General features: G+C 32.0%; 1 protein-coding gene across 16 annotated transcripts in view; it reads left to right on the top strand.

Annotated features, from left to right (window-relative positions):
• Positions 1–24,601, top strand: part of LOC110375050 (zinc finger protein 135) — a 107,622-nt gene that overhangs the window by 61,913 nt on the left and 21,108 nt on the right. For all 16 annotated transcript variants that reach the window (XM_049849570.2, XM_049849568.2, XM_049849564.2 and 13 more), the window contains one exon: positions 15,947–16,178. In XM_049849570.2, the coding sequence (XP_049705527.1) occupies positions 15,947–16,178 (232 nt within the window). The remainder of the gene's footprint in view (positions 1–15,946; positions 16,179–24,601) is intronic.

Here is a 24,601-nt window from a genome sequence, read left to right as displayed (position 1 = left end):
AAGGAATCGATTTGGATGTAAATCGAGAAAATTTCAATGCAGGTATTTATTTTTATTATAATGGCCGCTAAGAGCTTGTTGCGTAATTCTACGAACTAGTTTCCAATTTATTGCCCGCTCAACGAATAGATAAACAATAGATTCCGGTAACATTCCTCTCTGTATCTTAATGGAATTTGCTGGTAAAATAAAATTAAATAAAATAGGAAAAATTGCTAGCGTTCCTTTCGATTAACCTCACGTCAAGTTAATGATTTGTGAAAGTCTCAGATAAAAAATGTGTAAAGTATGTATGTAAGAATGTATTGTTTTATAACATGTTACTAATGAAATTTAGGAACTTTTGCGAGAAACATTGATTTATTCTTTTTCATTTTCATAACTAAACTTCGTAAATAACAACCTTCAAAAAAACATGCTGCAAATTCAAAGAAAAAAAGCATTTTTAAACTGTTTGTCCGCCAGTTAACCTAACTTAATGAGATAAGTAAAAGTTTAAGTAACAGTTTATATAGACTTGTTTACTTAGTTTAACTTAAGTCTTTACTTAGAGAAAGTAACCTAAACCAAAGTGCAAAGCGGTAAAAGTCAGTGTGACATTTTGTTTTTTTTTCTCAAGTTTCGAGAGAGGGAAGTAAAATATTTAGCTTGGCGAACTTGGCGAAATTACAATTTTTAAATAATTACCTTTTTTGAGGAATGAGGATTGAATTGTCTAATTAATCAATAAGTTAGGAATAAGAGGATAAAATTGTTTTGTCTATTGATTTTACGAGAGTACGTTACTTATTTCTACTTCTAATCAAATCTGAATAATTCACGAATTTATAAATCACTTTGATTTTGACTATTAATTAACCTGCGTATTTTTGCTTCCGTAACTATACTATTTAACTTTTAAAATCCTTAGCGGCTTAATAAGTAATTTATTTTTATAAATAAGGTTATCTATAATTGCAAAAAGAAATATTTTCCTATTTTTAATTTAGGTAGGAGTGAAATAAAATGCTATGGTATAATTATTAAGTAGGTACTGTAAAGTTTCAAACAGTATAAAATGTATGAATATTCATTTAGCTATTGTTGAATTTTATTTTGTTAATTATAATTCTGTCACTTTTATTAGGTAGGTACTAGCATAAGTAATATTTTTTATTGATTGTATAACTACTTTTACCACATTTTGCCGTCGGGCTTATACCTAAATATTTACTTTCTTTTGACAAAACATTATCGGCTTTTATTGCAAACAAATATTATTTTTATTTTATTCCAACAATCGAAACTATTATTTCCTATCTCATTTTTTTTAAATATCTTGATTAATATACCTAAACACATTTCTTTTAGGCACCTTAGTATTTATGTTGTAGGCATTTAAACATAAAAAGATGAAGCTTCCAAAGGCAACATAACTTATGAACTTTCTATTTTCTAAATACTTTATTATAAAGTATGATAGATGTGTCTTTAAAAGTATAGAAATAAAATGGCGGACACAATTACTTGAGAATATTACACAACTACATAATTCAACTTCAATTGACATCTTATATTTCGTAATATAAAAAGCATTTTTATAAAATATACGTACATTCGATAAAATACTCTATTTATTTTTACAAGTCAGAAATAAAATGAATTTTGTATTTTTGCTACAAAAAATGAGTGTGTAATTTTATAAATAAAAGTACTTGTTCAAAAAAACATTTTTCCGTTAACAAAAGGAACATCGTAAAAACTTTTTCAAAGCTTCAATACAGTTTGAGTGAATAAAAATTTAATTATTTCAAACTCGCACAGCGAAGCACTTTGTGCTCAGATCTTAAAAATAAACTTCTTTTGTACTACTCGCTTGCATGAGTCCGACTTTGTTATAAAGATAATTATGATATTTCTCTTAAAACAATGCTGTATTGTTTTTGAGAAGTTTATGGAAATTATTTTCTTCTTTTTGATATATAATTCCTTATCTCAAAGATACATATTTCAGGATTAAACCAGCTGACGTGGCAATGAAACATTTATTAATCAATCCGTTGCCAAATTGTTGTAAGGTAAAATATTAAACACGAACATAAGCATAAAAAACGGACTAAAACCCGTATTTTCATTGATCAGTTAATACCTACTCAAGAACTAAAGTAAATGCTACTTGAAATTCAGTACACCTACAAAAATAAGTAGGTATTGAAACGTCGTACGCGCATCACGATGATAAACGAATAACATTCTAATAAATATTTACTACAATTCCAATGAAAAAATCCCATTCAATAATACGTTACACAATTTATAATATAATTACAAAATACATTGTATAAAATAACAATGATAAACAATACATTTTTTAATACAAACTCACTGAAAAAATTACGCAACCCACACTCACTCACACATATACAAGATTGTTGTCGTAGGTCAAGACTCTACACACACGTGCAAACGTAAAAATTGCAAAGAGCAACGTACGCAAAAGTTACGGTATCGGTTTTTGTTAAATAAACAATAATAATCGGTATTTATTAGTGCATACCTGTAATTTAAGAACCTTTATAATACAGTTTTAGAAGTAAATAGGTCGAAAGTTTTGTAATATCAGCGTTATCGGAAGTGTGAAAATGTTTTCTTACCTAAGGATAATTGATTATTACGCTGTTGTTATTATCTACCGTAGACATAGTGTTTACTAGTAAAATTGCGCATTATATTAATTACAAATTTAGTTTGTAAAGACTAAAAAGCATATTTTTAGTTAGGTAAAAGAAAAAAATGGAACGTAGGTACTTTCTTAATATAAAATTATTAATTAACATGTCATTGACACCTTTCTTGCATGTTTTGTACATCTCTTAAGTAGATGCAATATATAAAATATGCATGTACACATAAATACTTCATAAATCTCAGAAAAGTACCTCAAGAATCTAAATCGAACCGCCACTCATAACAATAAAAACGTACACCGACAATTTCTATTCCTATTTCGACGACAAAAAGAGAACCATAAAAATACATATTTCAAGAATAGAATGAGCAAATGCTGTACCTAAAAAGAGAATAATATTTCTTCCGTTTGTCTAAACTTGTTCAGCGCACGCGCCCCTTTCGCATGTGGGCGTCGTTCGTCTGTGTGCGTCGGCAGTGTGTGCATACGTGTGGCGACCTACAAACGCGCGTGTGTGCGTGATGCGTAAGCGCAAACTCTTGTCTTAGGTTAGGGAGGTGAGCGAACTCTCTCGTTTTGCAGAGACCATTTATTTTTATTATGGGCCTACACGTGGACGGCAATGGACGTATATGGCGATTTTATTACGTTATCTTCCTCTTTGCACGATTTATCGGGATTTTGTGGTTTAGTTGGATATTTGCGTTATTTAGAGCTGTTATGTTTGTATGGTTATTAGCAATAACTTAAGATATAGTACTTTATAGGATTTATAACAATAACTATTAGAAGGGATTTAAAACTTAGATATTTCTCCATTAATATGCAAATAAATCTAAAACAAAAAACATTGCATAATCAATTCACAAAAAAGTGACATTGAAAACAAAAAAACAAAAAACTATTAACACACAATCCGATTAATTACGAATACAATCGGAAAAGGAAATAAGTATAAAAATTGGAATCGATTCCGCGCACCCATTGTGGTGTAATCGATTTAAAAATGCGAGTTCGATGATCGTGATCATGACCCAGGCACGCACATGAATACTGTATGAATGTTACTTTGTCCCTTCGAAAGTACAATAGTATTGTCGGGAAACTTTCTGTTCCTCATATAATATAATATTGTTGAAAATGTATAAGAAAATTAAGCATTCGTTTTATCTTTTTTCTTTCGCCTTTTATTATCGGGTAAGTGTTTGTATATCGATTAGGTTTTTATCGATGTAGAATGGGCTTTGTTTTAAGTGAGTAATGTTTAAAAAGTGGATTTTTGCCGATAAGTTAAGTATGTGAGAATAATAATAATTAAAAAATAACTGCAAGAAAGGAAATAAAAAAAAGGAAAAACAAGATCTTAAATTGGCTTGCTTTTCAATAAATCATCATTATAATATACCTATGTAGGGTTTGTATATCTGGTGAAAAATGTATCCTTCTAATTAAGAAGTTTTACGTATTTAAAAACAATTAGAAAACATAGTGAAGGAAAACTTTCCACAAAATTCGCAAAATAAAATAATCTTATTTTGCAAAAATCAAAAAACAAACCAGTTGTCGCACTGCCAAGTAATTTCTTTGTGATAATGGCCTTTACAATTCTTATCATTTAGCCCTGAAAGTGCGTTCCTCCTGCATTTTTAACTCAAAGACGTTGACACTATCGCTGCACAATTTTATTGTACTTTCTTAGTACCTACTTTTATTACCCGAAGGTCCCTGATATGTAATTTATGAGATATAAACTTTATTTCCAGTCCGATATTACGAAATATTTATAAATTGCTACACCCGTTTTGATTTAACGTCTACATTTTACGGCTGTTTTAAGAAACCTCTAAACTAACAGAAGTATCGTATTTTATGTGATAAACTACCTTTTTTAGTAAATCAGTAACTACCGTATAACGTAAGAACAATGATAGCAATTAATATAAGAATATTGGTGTTTAAGCAACTTCATCAGGCGATGTAATATTAAGATCGTAAACTGGGTAACAAAAACAAATGCCATATATATTAAACAATGTTTTAAATAATAGTGTTATTCTTTATAATGCACAGTTAATTGCGAGACATCTAATAATAAAAACAGGCACATATGTCGTTACATAACATAATAAAAAATGCACGCCGCGTCGTCATTTCTCCGATAAACACGATTAGGTATTGCATCATCGTTCACACACACACACACATACATATCATTGCACACATGTGTGATTCACTCACACATTGATACATATAATTTTTATTGAGTCTTTATTGTTGTGGTAAAATCATTACATTCGATTAAGGTGGTGTAATTTTATAAAATTATGAGTTTATTGTAATTTGACATGATTGTTGTTTGATTTTATGATCTTTGATCGTCATTCAGTCTATATTTTTTATTGAAATTATTTTAAAGTATTATTTTTTGATGATTGGAGCTGAGCATTCGCAACGCGTTGTCGTAGTGTATAAAATACTTAAGATTAAATATTTTGATGGTACTTACAATCTTTGGCGACTACTTTAAAAACTCAAAGAGATCATTCAAAAAAATAAATCCTTAAATAAAAAAATACATTAAATCTAAAACACACTACAATTAAAAAGACACAACGACAAACTAAAAAAAAAACACAACCTATTATTTTTAAGTGACGTTCTCAGATTTCATCCCGATAGTCGCATGTTTGTCTGTGTGTGTGCACCGCGCATGTGTGCGTGCTATCGCAGAAAGAAATGAGGTTATCTGAATGCGCCTGTCATTGTCTCGTTGTTAGCACTTCAATCGTAGACCTATTTTGTTACAGATATGTCTGGATATGAGACAGTCATATTTTTTAAGGGACAAATGCTTTTGGTTAAATTACAAGTCCCTAGGTACTGATTTGCAGTTTTTCGTCATTTCTAATATATAATACGAATAGGTCACGATGATATGACGAGATAGAAAGGAAAAGTTCTTGGTTAGAAAAAAATATTAGGTACAATTAATTAATTACCAAAAAGAGGAAACGTCTAAATTACGTGCATATGAAGATTTTAGACATTGATTTTTATCAAATTCAAATATATTCTAACCTGTAATGTAGAAAATATTAAATCTATCTTATAATTAAGTACCGTGTTAATAAATCAACACAATAACAAAAACCCTATTTAGTTTCTTGCAAACTTACCATAATTTCCTATTTAAAATTACCATTTCACAAGAAAAACACCATTAACAATACAAATTTTCATTCCAAAGGACAAAAACCTTGCATTCCAACAAGCTTAGAAGGCAAAACAAAAAATGCATTCTTTTGCGCATTCTATACTCTTGCGAGGTCTACACACACACATGTGCACAGTCTCACACAGGCACACGTCACTGTTTGTTGACATAGGTCAGTACCGATGGCCACTGCCGGCTTTTTTTTTTATTGGTCCTGAGTCCGTTCGTATGGACAATGCTGGTAGAATTAGAGTGTCAATTAGGAAAAAATGCTTTTTTCGCTTGGAAAGTTGCTGTTTTTGAATAATGTCGAGATTTAGACGATCGTGTGCACAATGGGCCATGTTGGTGTAGATTATACGTACATACCTTAAACACATTAAGTGTATCAGATAACATACTTAGGTACAATTGTATTACTTATCTTTGTGTAGGTGATACCTTATATGTATAAAAAATACAGAACTGATTCGAACGCTCTCGCTTTATGAATAAAAAACACACTTATAATTTTGACCTAAATTATTGGCAACTAAGATGGCTGAAAAATCCACAATTTTTGACACTAACTTAAAAAGCGAGTTTCAAATGACCTGTCTTAATTTCGAGCACTGTAACATACTCAAACATTCTGGCAACTAGTATAAAAGAATATTTGCTTATCTAGAAAAGAATAAGCATCATAAATATATGTTTGGCATAAGGCTCAGGTTTTGTTGCCAACACAGTTTATGTATTTTTTTGCAAGCAATGTACTATTTGTATGTATAAGTTGTTGAGTCATTTTTTCTCAGATTACACTTCATTGAGAATTGCTGTGAGAGTAATATTATATTTTTGCAATAACAATAGTTGCTAAAAATAGGTGCTACTATTGTAATTCTTTGAAAGAAAAGGTAATAGTGTGTCCTCTTTAGCTATCAGGTTTTTAACAAAAAAAAAAAAATTATACACCGAGTACGAGATAAAAAAACCTGCAAATAAGTCTTTTGCATTTTTTAATTTCACGTTCTGGCCTAAGTTAACCCGAAATTTTTCAAATGTAAAATATTTTTTTATTATTCTTCTTTTTGTTGATTTTATTTTCTCATCGGAAACTAAAATATTCGCAACTAGGGTGACCAACCAAGACCACACAACAAACAAGGACAATAAACAAAAATTGTCAGTGTACGTCCCAACACTGGAGTAGGAAGTCCCCTCGGTCGGGTGACCACGGACATTCCGTGGGCGGTAGAGATAGCCATATCTTAACAACTATCTAAACTAGCTCGTTTGCCTCTCACTCACTCTTGCGAGAATAACAGAGATGGCGAATGATTTGTATATTGTGTTCAGGATTGCATTGACTGTAGTTTTTTTTAGAAATAGTGTATTGGATGTTAGATTATGTTCGTGATGAGAGAAATTAATTTGTTGTTAGGTAATTGGGCATTGAAATTGATTTGAGCTTTTGCGGTTTACATTGTCATTAAAATTCGTTGTGTTAAAAATGTAGGTACTGTAAATCATAGCTGTACCTTCTGATAGTGTTTACTAGGTATAAAACATTACAAAAGAGTCATATTAGAAGAACGTACATACATACATCTTAATTCATACCTTCACATAAACTACTTAAAACAAGTTGACAGCCCACTTCCTAAGTTCATCACGCGAGACAACAAAAACTGTAATTTCGTATCACCGCAAACAAATGCGTGGTTTTCAAGTAAACGGCCATCTTTTAATGAGTAATCATTACATCAAATACATAGTGATAAACGGTTGAATACATTCCTACTGCAAGGCCAGTGCGAGGTCCCTCGTGATAAGGAAGACTGACCATCTGTAGGCTTCAGTAACTATTGAAGTCAAAGGACCAAGTGAACCTTGGGGGCTATATCTAAGGACCGATCTATAGATACTAATATTATAAGAAGGTTATTTCTTTGATTTTTTCTGGACTCCGAAACTACTGAACCGATTAGATAAGTTACTTCTTTGGGAAGCTACACTATCCACGGGTGAAAAAATATTTAATCCGGGCACGGGGTGCAGTGAAACCACCTGAAACCTGTTAGGTTTATATAAATGTTTGGACCAAGTTAAGATTGAAGAATAGGCAAAACTAGCCGGCTTAGTTCCTTTTTTCTCTTTTACTGTCAATTCAGTTCAAACAATAATTGAAGACCTTTTTCCTTTGTAAAGTAAAAGCCCTGATATTTCCACGTCAGTCTTTGAACTTTACGTTGTGCAATATTCAATATTAGTCACCTTACTTATAAGATTAACCTGGGTTAGACCGACTGCATTTCTTATGCTATTGTAATAATAATGAAAGCTACGTAGAAAAAATTATTTGACCTTATTAATTGCTATGGGCGGACAGCTTTATGTAGCTAAGTATACAACTTTTGACCAGCCAAATATATTTTACCTTTCAATACAGTGTAGGATTTTGGCAGTACATATTGGTAATACTAAGAAAACGTACGTATTTTTTAAATCTGTAAGATTACAAATTGCAAAAATATTGCTAATCTTATGCTTGTCATCGGTTGTCATAATTATTTTCAGTCGCCCTGAAAATTATAATATAATTTATCGTCAGTTAAATAATAACGTAAGTTAATCCTTTATGTTTTTACAAAATCACGGTCTTCCCTTGCCAAATTACTAGTAACTCTGACCAGAGTCAGTGCTGATGTGATTTTTTCAGTAGAAGGAACTAGGAACCTCACAGTAGTGCACTTTACAACACAAAGATTCTGCACAATCATGCTCCAACAAAATTAAACACACTTGGAACCCTTTTAAACAAACAGACAGCAATTATATTTATAAGTATTTATGTTTTTTATTCATTGTTTACGAGTTACGAGTACTTTCTTGTCCAAGGTTGGTTTTATTTAAAGAAAGACTCACAGAATAAGATACCGATGAGTAATTGTCGCCTTGAATCGATAAATACTTCTTATAAAAATTCATTTTTCTTGCAATACTGACTTCTGTGTTTGTGCGTTTATTAATGCCATTTTATTTATGTTGTAAATCTTACTTGATATGTTTACGGGGATCAATATGATGTATGCTTTCTCAAATTGTATTAATCTGTTTGTGTTTTTTTTATTGTTGTTTTAACTGGATTTTTTTACTGGGCGATTATTCACTTAGCTGTAATTGTGGCATTATGTATCCTCTTTTACTTGAAGTAGCTTCTGTTGAGTATGAGGCCACAGGAGTTCTGGTCTTGGGTCGGAAAAGTGTTAAAGTAATATTTGCTGTATGAAAGTTTTTAGTACATCAGAATGAGTATTAGATTTGGTATATTTAAAAAGAAGCCTACAATGTCACTGCATAATTTTTCCGTGGATAATATGAATCATATCCTTTATGAATATATATTTTTTATTCAGGCTTCAATCTATTTATACAAGCTATTTCTCCTAGTGATCTTTTATGCAAACATTGAGCCGTACAAACAATAATAAAATAATGAGATCGTGATTTTGTCATTAGGTTCAAGAAAAGCAAAATATTAAAAAAAAACAATACGTTACGCGTTTGTTTAAAGAATTTATTTCTTTGTATTCTTGGTTATGACTAATGTGTCCTTAAATAGTCATCATACATACATAAATAAAAATCTCAAGAAAAAAGAGAGATTAAGGATAAACATGGTAAGAAGACGGACATAGGATATTTTTTATCTGGGTACAGGAAGCCCCTTCGGCTCCCACGACTTCTCGTGGTCAAATTCTTAATATGTTGTATCTAATATTTTGCAATATTTAGATGTTATCAATTAGGTATCGGATCCCTATTCACCAATTTTGCAAATTAAACTCTTTTTTTTATAAAATATCATAGCTTTTGCGTGCACTAAAATCAAGAGCCCTTTGTCGCCAACTGACATTGGTAATTACACAAAAAAACAGTACTTTTATAATTTTTTAATTGTCATATCACCCTCGGTACTTTGCTTACAAATTGCAGTCCGTACATTGTGATAAGTTGATAATTATAACTTTGACACCTGTCGTGTTGGTTTACTTAATAGCCTTTTAGGTTGGTTTTACTTTTTTTACACGTTTTACACGTATGAAATTTTGTTAGTTAATTAGGTACGTGTTAATTACTGTGGGTGTGATTTGTGTGTGTTTTTTGATTAGTGTAACGGTTGTTGATAATTTAACGGTTGGTCAATGGATTTTCGTTGGTTATTTCAATTTTAAGTTTTGATTAGTAATATTCTTCAGCTATAACTTTTTGTGATTAAGGAAGTACACAGTGACTCTATTCTATAACTTATTATAGTAAAATACTAGTAGTTATTCCTAAACTTTTTAATGGATTACTGGATATTAATTTAATCATAATATTCATATTGAAAAACCACTCGAAAAATATTTTAAAGTCGTATACATTATTTAAAATTAAACGCTTAATCAACATTATCAATAGTCATAAATACAGTGTGCCCGTATTACAAGGTGCACATATCTCACACAATCACAGTACGTCAATGAAAGCGCAAGTACCTGAGTACAGTACGCCCACGGTACGAGTCACAATAAAACAAAATCCTTAACGTAACCGAATGACGCATTTTTACTGAACTTGACTCCAATCTTTTTTTAGGTCGCCTTTTTATTTATAAAAAGAAAAAATAACATGTTTTCCTGTGTTGGATGCACTGCTGGCCGATTTTTTCACGTTGCGTAACGATCTTGTCCTCAATATTTTTTAATGTTGGGCACCCTACTTTTTTTGATGGCTTTTTTTTTATTTTTAACTTTGATTTTTTGATGTGAAAATGCTTTGCTTGAAGAATAATATGTCTTGTTAACAAAAAAGTAACAATGATAGGTATGTACTACAATAGTACAAAAAACGATGAGTATTTTTTGTACAAAAGTCATACAAACTGCAGTGCGATTTAAAAGCCGTAAAAATCTCAGCCATCTCTTAAAAAACAACACTTTTCCCAGCAATAAAAACCGCTGTAAAAAAGCGAAAAAGGCAGTAATTTTTCTTAATAGAGCTGTAACACTGAGTGTCGGCACAATTTACGTAAAAATGAGGCGTGCATATTTCATTACTTTTTTTATGTCGGTAAAGCGCTCAATTTTTTACGTCGCTAATTACTCCCTAAGGGCTTGTACTAGTGTCCGTCAGGTTAGAAGGGACCATTTAGAATTTATGATTTTTGCTGTTTGTGATTTCAGACTCTATTATATTTAGTTTTTTTTTTTTTCGATATTCAGCATTTTTTTCGTGACAATGCTAGACTGAATTAAAGCGTTCTTTACTGCTTTTTTTATTGTACTCTTAAAGGTCTAGATGAAGACGATACCAAAAATATTATTGTGATAAATGTCTGCTGCGCAATTTTTTTATTACACGTATGTTATATTTTAACTAATGACCGTATTGAATGCTTTTTTTTCTATTGTTCTCTAACCTTTATAATTAGCATTATAAGCTTAAGCGTTTATATTTTAAATTAAATACACACCAAAATTAATCTACAAGGCAATTAAATCCTACCGTAACTTATTGTTTACTATAGTATTATTGCAAATACTACATTGTTTATTACTTATTTTATATGTTTCAATGATAATTAATTTATTTTTATATACAGTCGCAGTTTTAAAATTATTATTTTATTATTATCCTTATCCTAACATAGTATTTGCGGTCATGTTTTATTTTTAAATAAGGTGTGTTACGCATTTTACAAGGTTTTTACACATTGTAGTATTATAATTATGTGTGTTTAAGTTATTATGATTTTTACAACTGAAACATCTTTAGGGGTTAAATTGTACTTCTGTACTACACAGTTTAATAAAAATAATATCACACTACCTACATTAATATCTTATGATTTTGCGTAGATACCTTATTTTGAAATATTTTTTCCGAAAAAAAAGGGAGGGGTCCCGCTATCCTGACGAACACGAATCATTTTTATTCAGAAGTGCGCACTTGGTGGAGACATTCTGAACATTAACCGGGTTACATGAAAATTTTCATTTTTATTAATTAGCTCTTAAAAGTTTTTACAGGGGAATATTGGTGATATTTTCTAAGAACAACATAGGTATTAAGTGTGGTAGAAAAGAGAGCATATTTATGTCAATTTTGAAGAAAAGAGAGTAATTAAAGAAAAGACAATGCATTATTTAGGTGTTTGAAAAACTAAGTATTAACCCGATAGACAGTGTATAAATACATATATCACGCTCGTGATTGAGTACTAGTAAAATTGTTTCTATCTAAGAACTCAATTTCATAAATTCGAATAATATACTAAAGCAAAGAACTAAAAAATCTCGTCTCATATACATATCAGTTTTACCATACAATAATTTACTTATACGACGACAGACTCAACCAAACGATATTCAACTAAAGGTACAGATATTTCAACTTAACTATAAATACTAGCGAAACTGGCAGTTACGTCGATACTAACAATAAGTCAAGTGTTCTTCCGGGAACAGAACCTTAGACCTCGGCGTCATATCGTATCAAAAGCATAAATTCTTTGCAATTTCTTCGTTGCGTGATACGGCGGTGGGCCCACTTTCTACCACGCGTGAAAGGTTTACACTACAGGACAAATTTATTGGCACACCTTTGAGATTTGCAGTTTATTCTTATTATAAATTATATGCAAGGTTTTTGTCTGTTTATGCGTGATTTCTAATTAATGAAGTAAAGCTAAATGTGGGAATATGTAATTATTAATTTTAATCGTGTATACAGTTGCGGCTTGTGACACCTAAGTGTTAATTTAACGACTGTTTTGGTATTAAAAAATAAACCAATTAATAGTTTTTCCGCTGTTCTACTAGATTTATCGCAATTTGCCTATTATTTCCTGCTTCAGACATATTACTCCTCAACAAACAAGGAACACGGTGACATAATTTTATAATTTTTTAAACAAACATTATGTTGTATTTAATTGATTTTTGTAATATTTTTCCTTCCGCTTTGAGAGCGGGACGGAATAAAATTATTATTTAAAATAAAATGTTAAGTTCAGTTATATTGTTGACCGCGATACCTACAAGTAGTTGGTGTAAAAAAATAAATAATTATAGTTCTTCAAAATGTGGATCAATCAAAATTCTGATGTGCTATTCGAGGTAATCTATTTTTATTTAATTTACTTTTAACAGTCGACCAATGTTTATTTAATATTTATGTAATGAATCTTTTGTAAAAAAGTTTAACAAACTCTCAAAAATAACATTATTAACATCTTTAAACATGTAAAAAAAATCTTAATGAAATTAACAAAATAACCAATAGGCACAAGAATTCCCGTATAAAGTAAATATATGTACAATACAGCTCATAGGTCGCGTAACATAGATTTTATTACAATATTGTAGGTATCAGTTTCCATGGCCGCCACTGTACGGTTGCGTGTCCAAAGTCGTTTCTTTGCAATCGTAGAACGAAGGGTTTTCAATAAATACACAAGCAAACGTATAAAATATATACTCCGAGATTAGGTCGAGATTAAAGTATTGTAACATGACAACCAGTATTGATAAAACTTTGATGTTTTTTCTGTGTTATGTAACTAATGAAGTAATCTATACTAGAGCTCTTGATACTAATATTATTAAGCTGAACGGCCTATTTCGAAACGTGCTAATCTCAAGAGGCTGATTTGAAAAAAATATTTTCCTTTTATAAAGCTCATGGATAGAAGAAGGTCTACTTTTTATCCGGGTGCGCGAAAACAAGATGCGGTATTGCTGTTTATTAAAGCTAGGCCTTTCTTCTAGTATAATTGCGTGAGAGTGTTTGTTTTACACTGAAACCCCTGAAGTGATAGAGATATTTTAGCATAATCAAGAGATAAAGGCATTTTTTTTTATCTCAAAGTTTGTTTCGCGAAAACTAATCCTGTCATATTTTTAATTGTGAACATTAAGTAAGGTCAAGGTAACAATCCGTTTAAAAGTGCTATAAGGTTTTTCCTTTAGGAAAATTACTAAGAGGCTGGATGACAGCAAATATAACTGGGGAAAATAATGTTGTTTACTTTTCAAATTAGATGTGGTAATTGTCCAAAAATAGCTTTCAATTTATTGAAAATCATTTGTAAAATATGTTTAAACTCGTGTAGAGAAATTACTCATTTAGGTATTTAAATAGGTATGAAATGCAATGTGCACAAAACAGTTTTACATTGTTTTACTAAAAAGGGCATTTGTCTTCTTCTTTGCTTCACTACAATTAAAGATACATAAGTTTTAAATGATTTTTCATGTCTAAAATGTTACACAAAAAACGTAAAAAATGTTACATAAAAAACATAAAAATGTTATATAAATATTAGTTCACCATAGAAAACAAACGAACTCACACGCGTAGTTAAGATTTAATCAGTATTTTTGGATAGAAAGTCGAAAATAACGAAAACTGTAGGTTGCTTATTAACGCGTCAAGATTCCGCGGTTTATGTACGAATAGGCAAACTAGCCTGTCATGTCTTTATATGTTTGAGAAATTAAGTTTTCTAGGGTTTAAGGCAATTTCAGAGCAGGATATTCCTTTGGGTTATGTTTTTATACTGACTTAAGGTATTTTATTTTATTTTATTCGGAAAACAGTTTTACAAAAACCACTTAAATTACCATTTATAATAACTAGAAACCAATTACATATTTTCGCATATCAAAGATTTAAATTATGTTGGGACATTTTACCATAGGATAAGATTCAAAAATTACTGTTTACAATACTTTCATCAAGATACAAATGAGTCAAAGCAATGAGCTTTATTTTTTCCCTCTTTTATTTTTCAGTGAACAATCGTAGGTACCATAAAGAACCACGTCTGAAACTCTTTCCATCTCTTAAGAAAACCTTTTTCATTACACTACCATACACTTACTTTAATAACCAACAATAGGTACAGTTTAAAACGCCCACAATACGACCCAATAATGTCACTAAACTAAGAAATAGCGGTCGCAATCAACCATGGAAACCATGGTACTAAATAATATTAAGTCTCTATAATTTCCCCTTATCTCTTCTAGTAGAAGGCAATTTCTTTGCCACGGTAAAATTATAGAACGCCGCGCGCGAAACTTAACACCACCATGGGTGTATGTATGTATGGTTGTGGCTTAGAGTATGTTACCTACTGGAAACGCCATTGCCATGCCTTACCTTCTGTCTGAAAAGCGCCACTCATCTTCGTAAAAGGTTCAAGTCAAGTGCGTCAATTTTATATTTGTATTTAGAAAGAATAAGAAAGATAATATATAAGATTGCGTGATATATATAACAAAAAAGAATGAACAATGAGAGGGTAGTAGTATACGTCACGAGTACGCAATACGGCCCTCGCACAGCATAATGCTGCAAACCTATGCGAAAAACAAAGTCCCACTAAGTTTACTCAATTTTGTCTTGTACGTCTATAATGATCACTTCGAAAAAGCAGTAAGCTGTCAGTGCCTATTTATTGCGTCAACTCGCAAATTGGCAGACTTTTTCGCAAAATCATTTGTGCTCATAGCACCTCCAGTCGGTTCAATGCTCTAAGTGTTGTATGTATGTAACGCGTACTACGCTTACTACTGGTAGTGTTTCCGTAGATTTGTATGGATATTTGATACGATATATTGGGTAATAAGGTGTATTTACTGTGGTTCCAATGCTCGTTTTCCAGTTTGAATATTTTTCAGATAGTTCTCGGAACCTCCCTTCAGTATATTTGAACGTAAGCTTAGACCCACGCTACATGACTTAACACTTCAGAAATATAAGTGTGTTACCTCCGTATCCTCCTATTTCGAATTGTGATATCCCATATGCCTTAAGACCATTCTCTTTTCTTTACATAGCCCCTCATGACTGAAGATCGTGGTCACCAACCAATCTTAGCCCATCATCAAAAACGTAACCAACAGACGTCATTTGAAACAATGTTTTAACACATCAGCTTCCACCAAAACCAGTATATAATAACCACAATCTTCAGTCCTCTTCAACCCCACAAACGACCTTCAATAACCCTCAAACCCGCATTGTTACAGATATTTATGCACAAAAACGCCATGCAGATGCACGCAAGAGAACTGCAAAGGGGTCTTGGAGGAGAAGTAAAGCCTCATCAGTGTCAGCAGTGCTTGAAGTCCTTCAGTTCCAACCATCAGCTGGTGCAGCATATTCGAGTGCATACGGGGGAAAAGCCTTACAAGTGTTCCTACTGTGACCGACGGTTCAAGCAGTTGAGTCATGTGCAACAGCATACGAGATTGCATACAGGTTAGTGGATCATTTTGGAGATTTTTTTATGATAACCAGTCTTACCATGGGATATCGTTTGCCCGGCCATTTTTTAAGGTATGACAATCAGTCTTTGCTAAGAGGTATCTGAGTACAGAAGGTCAAAGCGGTCGTTCTGTGTAAGGAAAAGGCTAGGCAGATGATGGTGGGAGCGACCTCGATGTTTGTGTACGGAAGAGGTTAGGATTTCAACATGAGTCTCAAAGTGTATTTTTGACGTTAGGGTAGAAAGAGCGTCTTTCGGTGTAGGTATCGATATTTGTAATGTTAGCATACAGGATCTATTTCACGGTTACTAGAGATGAATTATTTAACAAATACATAATTAGAACTTTATGAGTAAGAATAATCCGTCATTTAAGTTTAAGTGGTACACAGGCCATAAAGATTAAAGCCTATGTGATTTTCAAAAATATGCATTTGTAGTGTTATTCTCAATCTAAGATCAAAAACGAATATTAAAATAGCCAATTACGAACGCTCTTTTAATAGATTCTTACGTAAAACTATTTTAGTCGCTTTATTTATACATCTAGCATTACTCATACTTTTGCCTCTAAACATATATGAGGACAAAAAAATATAAAACATAGCAATCAAAACAAAATATGTGCTATTTATATGTTAATAAAATACGCGTAAAAATACGCTACGTGACGTGACCAAAGTAATCTCTTGATTTATAAGGAAATTGTTAGCCCTCTAAAATTGCTATTAGGGAATTTACTGCCAAACAATTAAAATTTTACCTGTTAACTTACATTTTGAAGAACGAAAATCCCCATATTTGGTATGAAAATATAACCACAAACAAATAGAGTTATCTTATGCAAAGCCGAGTTTATGTAATGGCGATCAAAAGAAAGAATAAAATAGTAGAGAACTATAAAAACAAATGCCTAACGTATTCTAAATAGAACAAGCTTTAAAAATTCAACATGTCTGCACCAAATCCAAATTTAAAAACAGAACGCGAGCGCGTCACGAAAAAATAGAACGATGTAATTAAAATAGGCTCCCCACTATTGGCCGATGTTTCTTAGAAAAAAAATGTAGAACCGTATACGTGAAAAGCGGTAAAAAAAATTCTCCAATGGCCAGCGGCGAGCGGCGGCGCCGACCAATGGGAGGGGCGCCTTGCAAGCGAAGTACGTTTTACGTGGCTTAGATAGAAAAAAATTTACGTGTTTTTCCACGTTCGTAACAGCCAATGGGCGGCCGGCATCCATTTGTATCTGCATTATAATTCAATCACATGTTTTTGTCGAGATTTTTATTGTTTCGTTTAGCAAAGCAATTAGTTGTATGTAGTTGTATGTGGATCTTGTTTTTGTAATGTGTTCTTAGGAGAACATGTTCTATCTTATTAAAATATGTTTATATAGATAGGGTTTTTATGTTAGTTTTTTTATAATGATTAATGTTGATTTGAGTTGTCTTTAACATTTTTTGTATTAAATTCAATTTTTTTTTATCGTGCTTTTATTATGACAAAGAACAAAAACACGGGTCTTTGATAACTATTTCTTAATTCATTTTTAATCTAAACAAAGAAAAAACTCTTTCAGAAGAAAGCAAAAATCAATTCCAATAAACGACTTTTAATTATAAGTCTCGTATAAATGAATAGATTCAACATTAAACGGTGTCCATTAAAAACACTTTTCCCTACAAACAGTGCTTATAATGACAGACTAAAAAACTCGACATAGCCGTTCATAATAATTAACGCATTTATTACAATCCCCTGATTGCAGGTTACAAGTAGTAATGAGTTTTTTAATTGTAGCAATGTCGACAAGTCGCGTCGACAGTATCGCTGCGATTTTATTCGGTTTATCGACTTTTTTGGCGTGTTTTTCTCAACACTATTGTTAGTTTTTTATTTGGCGTGTTGGTATTTTGTACTCGTAAATGATCTTAAAAATTTTACTAACAGTTTTAAATTTTTTTATGTTTTTTAACAAAGCTACTGTAATTTATGAAGCAATGGTTTCTAAGAACGTTTTTTTTGACACGCAAACAAACTGAATAGACAAATAAATATTTAAAAAGCCACTTAGTATAACTATGTAGAGCCGACGTATGTCGTGAACTAATAATACGTTACAACTGAACACCTTTTTCAGCCTTTCAGTAGCTATGAAATATTCCCACGTTTTTCCACTTTTACTTGGTAAAATTCCCCCTTTGTTACTCAGTACATAATCTTTTATAACACCTTGCGGTATGGTTGAGTTTGACAAAATGGTAGCCTGTCTATTAGTTGAGAATAATCAGAAAAGGTATGATATACTTCGAAGTTAAAATAATTAAAAGCGCTAAACGAAATAAGAATCAACTGAGCGAGGATAGCTAGCTAGCTTATAAACATTATTATATAGATAACTAGCTTAGAAACATAGGATATATTGAATAGGACTCTTGAATCGGTTCTGTACGTAAATAAAAACCTTAGCAACATTTCTTACAACAAAATCTTTTTAAACATAGGGAATTCAATTAAGAAAACACTTGGACCTCCATTGTTCAAAAAGTCTAACACAAAAAGTTCGTATACATCCTTATTCATACTCAAAATAGGCCGAAAAAGTCGTCAATCCCCACTCCCCAATTATTTTCAAGATTTTGCATGACAATAGGACAAAAAACTTGGATACGAGGCGAAGTTTCGTCCTACATTTTCTTTGGAAACATTCGATAAAGAAGATTTTCTTGTTTGCTTTATATTTCGTTTTATATTTTGGGAGTATCTTTTGAGTGTTTATACGATGGCCCATGGTTATTTTATACTGAGCATTTCACCAACAAAGACATAAAGAATGATTTCAAATAAAGATGATATATTTTCTTTACACATAGGTACCATACCATAGTACTAATGCGGCCAGTTAAACTACAAAGAAAAAATCTCACCATTATTATAACTACTTTTCGAAATCAAAATGGAAACTATAATACAGTTCAAATTATAAAGCTAACAAGAAACACAAAGCAAATTATAAATTTTATAACTAACTAAAAAAAAATAACAGGTGTACGCAAAACTTAAACGGTCTCCTTCCGGTCGCTACTGAAACTCAATATTAAACTGAAAACTTTTCAGTTTCAGTGAAAAATTCTCTAAAAGAACAAAGACTTTCTGTCCAATGTTCTTCAAAGTTTTGAGAGAAATATTCGAATAATTTTCTCTACGGAACCTTTTCGCCTTTTAAACAGACAACTTTGTATTTTTTTACTTTTTAGCCTTTTCGGTTATGTTAGTGTACCCGTATTAACCAACTAACTTTTTCTCGCGGTTTCACCCACGGCCTAGGAGAACTTACTCATAAAAAATATAGCCATGTCACCCGGTGATAGAGTAACTTCCCAACAGTATCTAAAAGAATTTACAAATCGATTCAGTAACCAACCATGGTATACTTTTGTATTATTTTTTTGCAACCAGATTCTTCTATTTTTAATACATCTTCTTTCAATCATTCTTTCTAACTCATCACTCAGATTAATTCTAGAACATTCGAGGCGCTTTATACCCCATTCGTCACCGTAATCCTGCCCAACTATACATACTAGCTTCATGCTAATCCAGATTGTGTTGATATGAGCATAGGTATGTCTCTATACCTTAGCAATCAACTGAATTTGAGCATCGGGTACTTGGTTAGCCTTCTAGATCTTTCGTAATTTTAGGGCATTTGTCGAAGTTTTGATAGCGGTGTTTCTAAATGTTGCAGTTGAAAATACATAGGTCCTCTATGTGTATTTGAATCAGCAGTTTTTGTAACTATTACAGTAGTGTCGATAATAATACCTATAGTTACTTCTACCACTTCAAATGAGTGTTTGATATCATTGCTACTTACAGTATCGTTTCCAATCATTTCAGCTACAAAATCATGATCATTTACAAAATGCTTTTGCTCAAAATTACCGTCATTTTCGGAAGTTGAATGACCTACGCCAACATAAATACTATAGCCTTTTACGGTTTCACGCCCTGTGCAAATTATTGGTGCTATGTACTTATATAGAGGGGGTGAAGGGGTGATCTCGTGTGTTCGCGAGTGGGGTGGGGAGGCGGGGGGATAGTGGAAATCAATAGAATCATTGCGCCACGGTATACAGACGATGATTCTACTGAGCCCGCGGGTGAAGCTGCGTTGCAATGACGACGTAAAAATCTGAAAGATAATCATTTTGTCCTTTAAATAGACGCTGATGATGTTCATGATGATTTTTAAAGATTTGGTGAGCTTATTAGGGAATTACAGAAGATGAATAATGAGTTTATATTTGCCACTGTATACAATAACCACAAACAGTTTATAGAAGAATAGCTAGCTAAAAGGGTAATGATTAACATACAATGTAAGGCGTAGGAAAATTACTTAATCAGTAGCATAAACAAACATATTCGATAAATGTGTCAACAACAGTATATAGTTAGACTTTTTATTAAAAGGAATTAGATAACAATGCATAGTATTTTTCCTTCATTCTTAGATTCCCTAAATGTTGTTACAAAAACGCCATCTTGAATCAAATTCACATCTTCTTCCTTGTTAAACAAATCAACTTCAGATTCAAATTCTTCTCCAACACCTTTCCCTTCTTCTCAAGGTTTCGCCTTGTTATTTCCTCAAGTATATGCACTTATGCATACAATAGTTATGTTTAACTTGCTTGTCATCCCACGCAAGTTCTTAGAACCAATGGTCACGGGCTAGCGGGATAGCCTTCTCTTGTGTGTCTAAATCGATATCTATGTGCACAACACTAGCTGTAGTGTGTTCGAAGTGATGGGCATGCTTCATCAGATCATTTTGAGCTGTTAGTGTTGGGCTTAATTCAGTTTCAGAGTTTTTATCTTCGTTCCCAGTGAGGGCCTTGTGTGCAAAGTAAGAGAATATAAAAATGTATTCCTTCAACTACGATATGTTAAAAGCACCGCTATCTATCTTTTATGGAAATAGATAAAATCTACCTACGCATCTAGATAACTCACAATATTAATTAAAAATAAAATTGTATTCGATTATAACACGTTAATTTGCTTTCTCTTTAGATTGAGTCTTGCAATTTTATATGGAGTTTATATTGCGAGATCTGGTTTTATTAGAGAGCTCATTTTAATGCTCTTATGAACTGTAGGTCCCTTGGTAGAAAGCCACGATTCATTTTTTATTCTGTGTTCTTTCAACTTAACTTCACTTTCATCCATCCATCTTTGACTGATGTCACTAATATTCCTTTTAACCATATCGCCATTTATGTAATCCGTCCATCATTTCTATGGACTTAAGCAAAACAGTCGCTTTAATAAAGGAATAAATAAATAATACAATGACGTGATGGCGAGTTCACGACATACTTATATCTTTGCATGTCTATTTGACTCCTTGCACACCCTTTACAACAGTCTAAAAAATTATGAACATAACGCTTTTAGACACGGATATCAAATACATAGTTAACTTCAGAAATCTAAGGATTTTTCATTACAACATCAGGTACGATTTTTAACGTTAACAATTACAGGCAGGAATAGAATTGAACTTCTAATACATATAATTTTGATAATGAACTTACCCTTCTGTATATAGATAGTCTTCGATCTATAGTAGGTAAGCATAAAACGGGTCCCATCAGGGATTTGGGCAGGAGAGGTGTCTGAAACTCATCAATAGGATTTCACAATACGGCTGCTTGATCTATGGAATACTATACCTTGCATTGCGGGGTCGAATCGTAAATGAAGGTTATTTGGAGCAAAAAGACCTCAATCTAGAAAAATAATAATAATATTGAACTTAAAAATACTAACCTAGCCGTATGGAGTTATACATTAGGCTTAAAGTGAACTAAAAATATTTTTTTCCTGCAAAGGTTTTGTGATATATTACTCAAAATATTAAAATGAAGATAGGAATACGTTTCAGTCAAAATAATCTCCACAACCAAACCGCACTGTTGTGGCTTCCGTAGCGCACAAAATGCATTTCCTTTAAATTAAACTAATGCGATATCGGCCTAAATAAATGATAATTTTGGACCCCGTCTTGTTCAAATGCGGTTGGTGCATATGACTAACAACCAATATTACCTTCCCATTGAAATCCGTAATTTTCAACCATTATATTAATCCTCGTTGCTATGGCAGCTTTTATAACAATTACTAAAGATGTCTGCTTGCATAAGCAGTCGATATCATACACATTAAAAAGCAAATAAAGCCATCAAAATTCATTGAAGATCCCATGGCGTCTATAATGCGTTGAGAGCGCGTGATTACAATAGCTAAGATCCCATTGGACACATTTAATTACGTGGTAGAAATAAAATTAATTATAAAGTCTTTTACTAAAACATACAGCAAAATATAATTCAATTCTGACGTTGATGTCGGCCATTTTCTCGCACGATCGCTTTTAAAGCTTACGTCATTTTGTACCCTAAAAATAACCACAAGAAAGGGGATGTTGAACTTGGTACCTTTGGGAATAACCGTTAATTCAACCACGTAATCCATCTTATCATTTCTGTGAAAAAATATTAATGGAAAAATTTGTCCGCGTTAAAGAAATCCTCGTCCCACTGGGGAAGGGTGGTTTAAATTATGTGGTATTTTAGTGGTAAATAATGTAATATTAATATGGGGTATATTTTGGCTGTCTGCCATTTTCAGTTTGGAAGGAAATGTTGCAGTTTTTAGATAAATGATTTTAAATAGAGTAATAAATTTTGGGGTAATCTTATGATATACTTGAGCTGCATGATTTAGTAACTAACTCATAAGGAATATTATTAATTTGTTGTTGCAAATATTTGAAAATATTTCCATCACATAAAAAACTTTTCCGCACAATCTGATAATAACGAAGTCTTGGAAATCAACCTAGGATATTATAAGAAAAGCCTACTAAAAACATTTAATTACAACATCATACCTATTTAGACATAGTTTCGCGAAAAAGCCAACAAACAACCTACCAATTCCAGCTAATCGGTTGAAAAACAAATGCTTTTTTACAAAAAAATATCACAAAACAGAATCGTCCAATAGAAAACGACGTAATTTCCATGATTGGTTCAACTTCGGGGATTCAGTTATCTTTTTTTCTGTCGCTTTTTTTCATTTTCCACCGCGTCTTTGTGCTACCCTTCAGAAAAAGAGGGCAGGGTGTACTGCGAGTATAAGTCTTGATACTCGCATTTTCTTTTTTGAAAATACCTACTTGGGTGTTACACATTATGTACACTACATTTCAAAATATGTTATTTTAGTCACATTATTTCTATAATGTTTCTGTAATTTAATTATTTATAAAGGAAAGCTACGTGTGTGTATCTGGAATAGGTAACGTTAAAAAAAGCTCTGCTGTCATATTAAAAATTATGACTTATGTGATTACCGCTTTAACAGATATTGCAAAACTGGCATCTACCAGCGGTTTCACCTGCTTCTTCAGGGAACATCCTGCACCCAGATTAAAAGTCTATGTTATTCAGATGTTTACGCCATATTACTGCCAAAATTAATTCAATAGCTTTAGTGTGAAAACAGATCAAACATCCACACATAATACTTTTGCTTTCATATTGCTACTAAAATACCTACAAATAATCAAGTATCAAGATTATTCAAAGTGTAAAAAACTGTAGTCTATTTGCAGAAACCGAGATGGAAAAAAGGTTGTTTCGCGTGATCGGCTTTTATTTGATTTTCACAAAATGTTTGCGTCCAAATTAGCGCCCGTCGCCTCCCATTCAGTATTCCGTTTGTTTTTCCGTATTTTTCTTTCCTTTTATATAGACATTTTTGCCATTTTTTACGTTTCAATTATTTTTTGAAGACGTTTAATTGATTGTGTTTTTGATTTGTGATTCTTTAGTTTAAAAAAACTGATGTTTGTGGCTTCTAAGCCTTCTAAATAAAACCTTTATAAGGCAAATAGTTCATAGTTAATTTAACTATTATCATAAATACGTTATATTTCTATACAATTTAATTTTTCCTTCGTTATTAAAGTTTAATTATGCGCCATACTTCGAACGGCGTGGCTATCTAAAAATAATGTTCAGATGTTTAGCAAAAAGGTTAAAGTTCACAAAGTCCATAATATAAAGTAAACCAAAGGTTGAAACCCTTGCTTTTTTATAAAATAAAAGAAACCACCAAAGTTATCTTTCTATTAATTTGAAGTACACCTAACCCTTCGCTGAGAGATTTTTGTTGGATAGGGTCGAATTTTGTGTAGTTTTTGACGTCAACCCTTTTTTGGGTTCAAATTCCTTTTTATCTTATGCATTTTTGTAAAAGCACTTTTAGTTTTTATAACAGCGTTTAACAAATTAAAATAAGTTCTTGAAACACTGGACGCAACGACGCAAACACATAG

Source organism: Helicoverpa armigera, chromosome 26, assembly GCF_030705265.1.
Source record: "Helicoverpa armigera isolate CAAS_96S chromosome 26, ASM3070526v1, whole genome shotgun sequence".
Classification (NCBI taxonomy): domain Eukaryota; kingdom Metazoa; phylum Arthropoda; class Insecta; order Lepidoptera; family Noctuidae; genus Helicoverpa; species Helicoverpa armigera.
The sequence above is the reverse complement of the archived record's forward strand: the minus strand, read 5'-3'. Positions and strand labels throughout refer to the sequence as shown.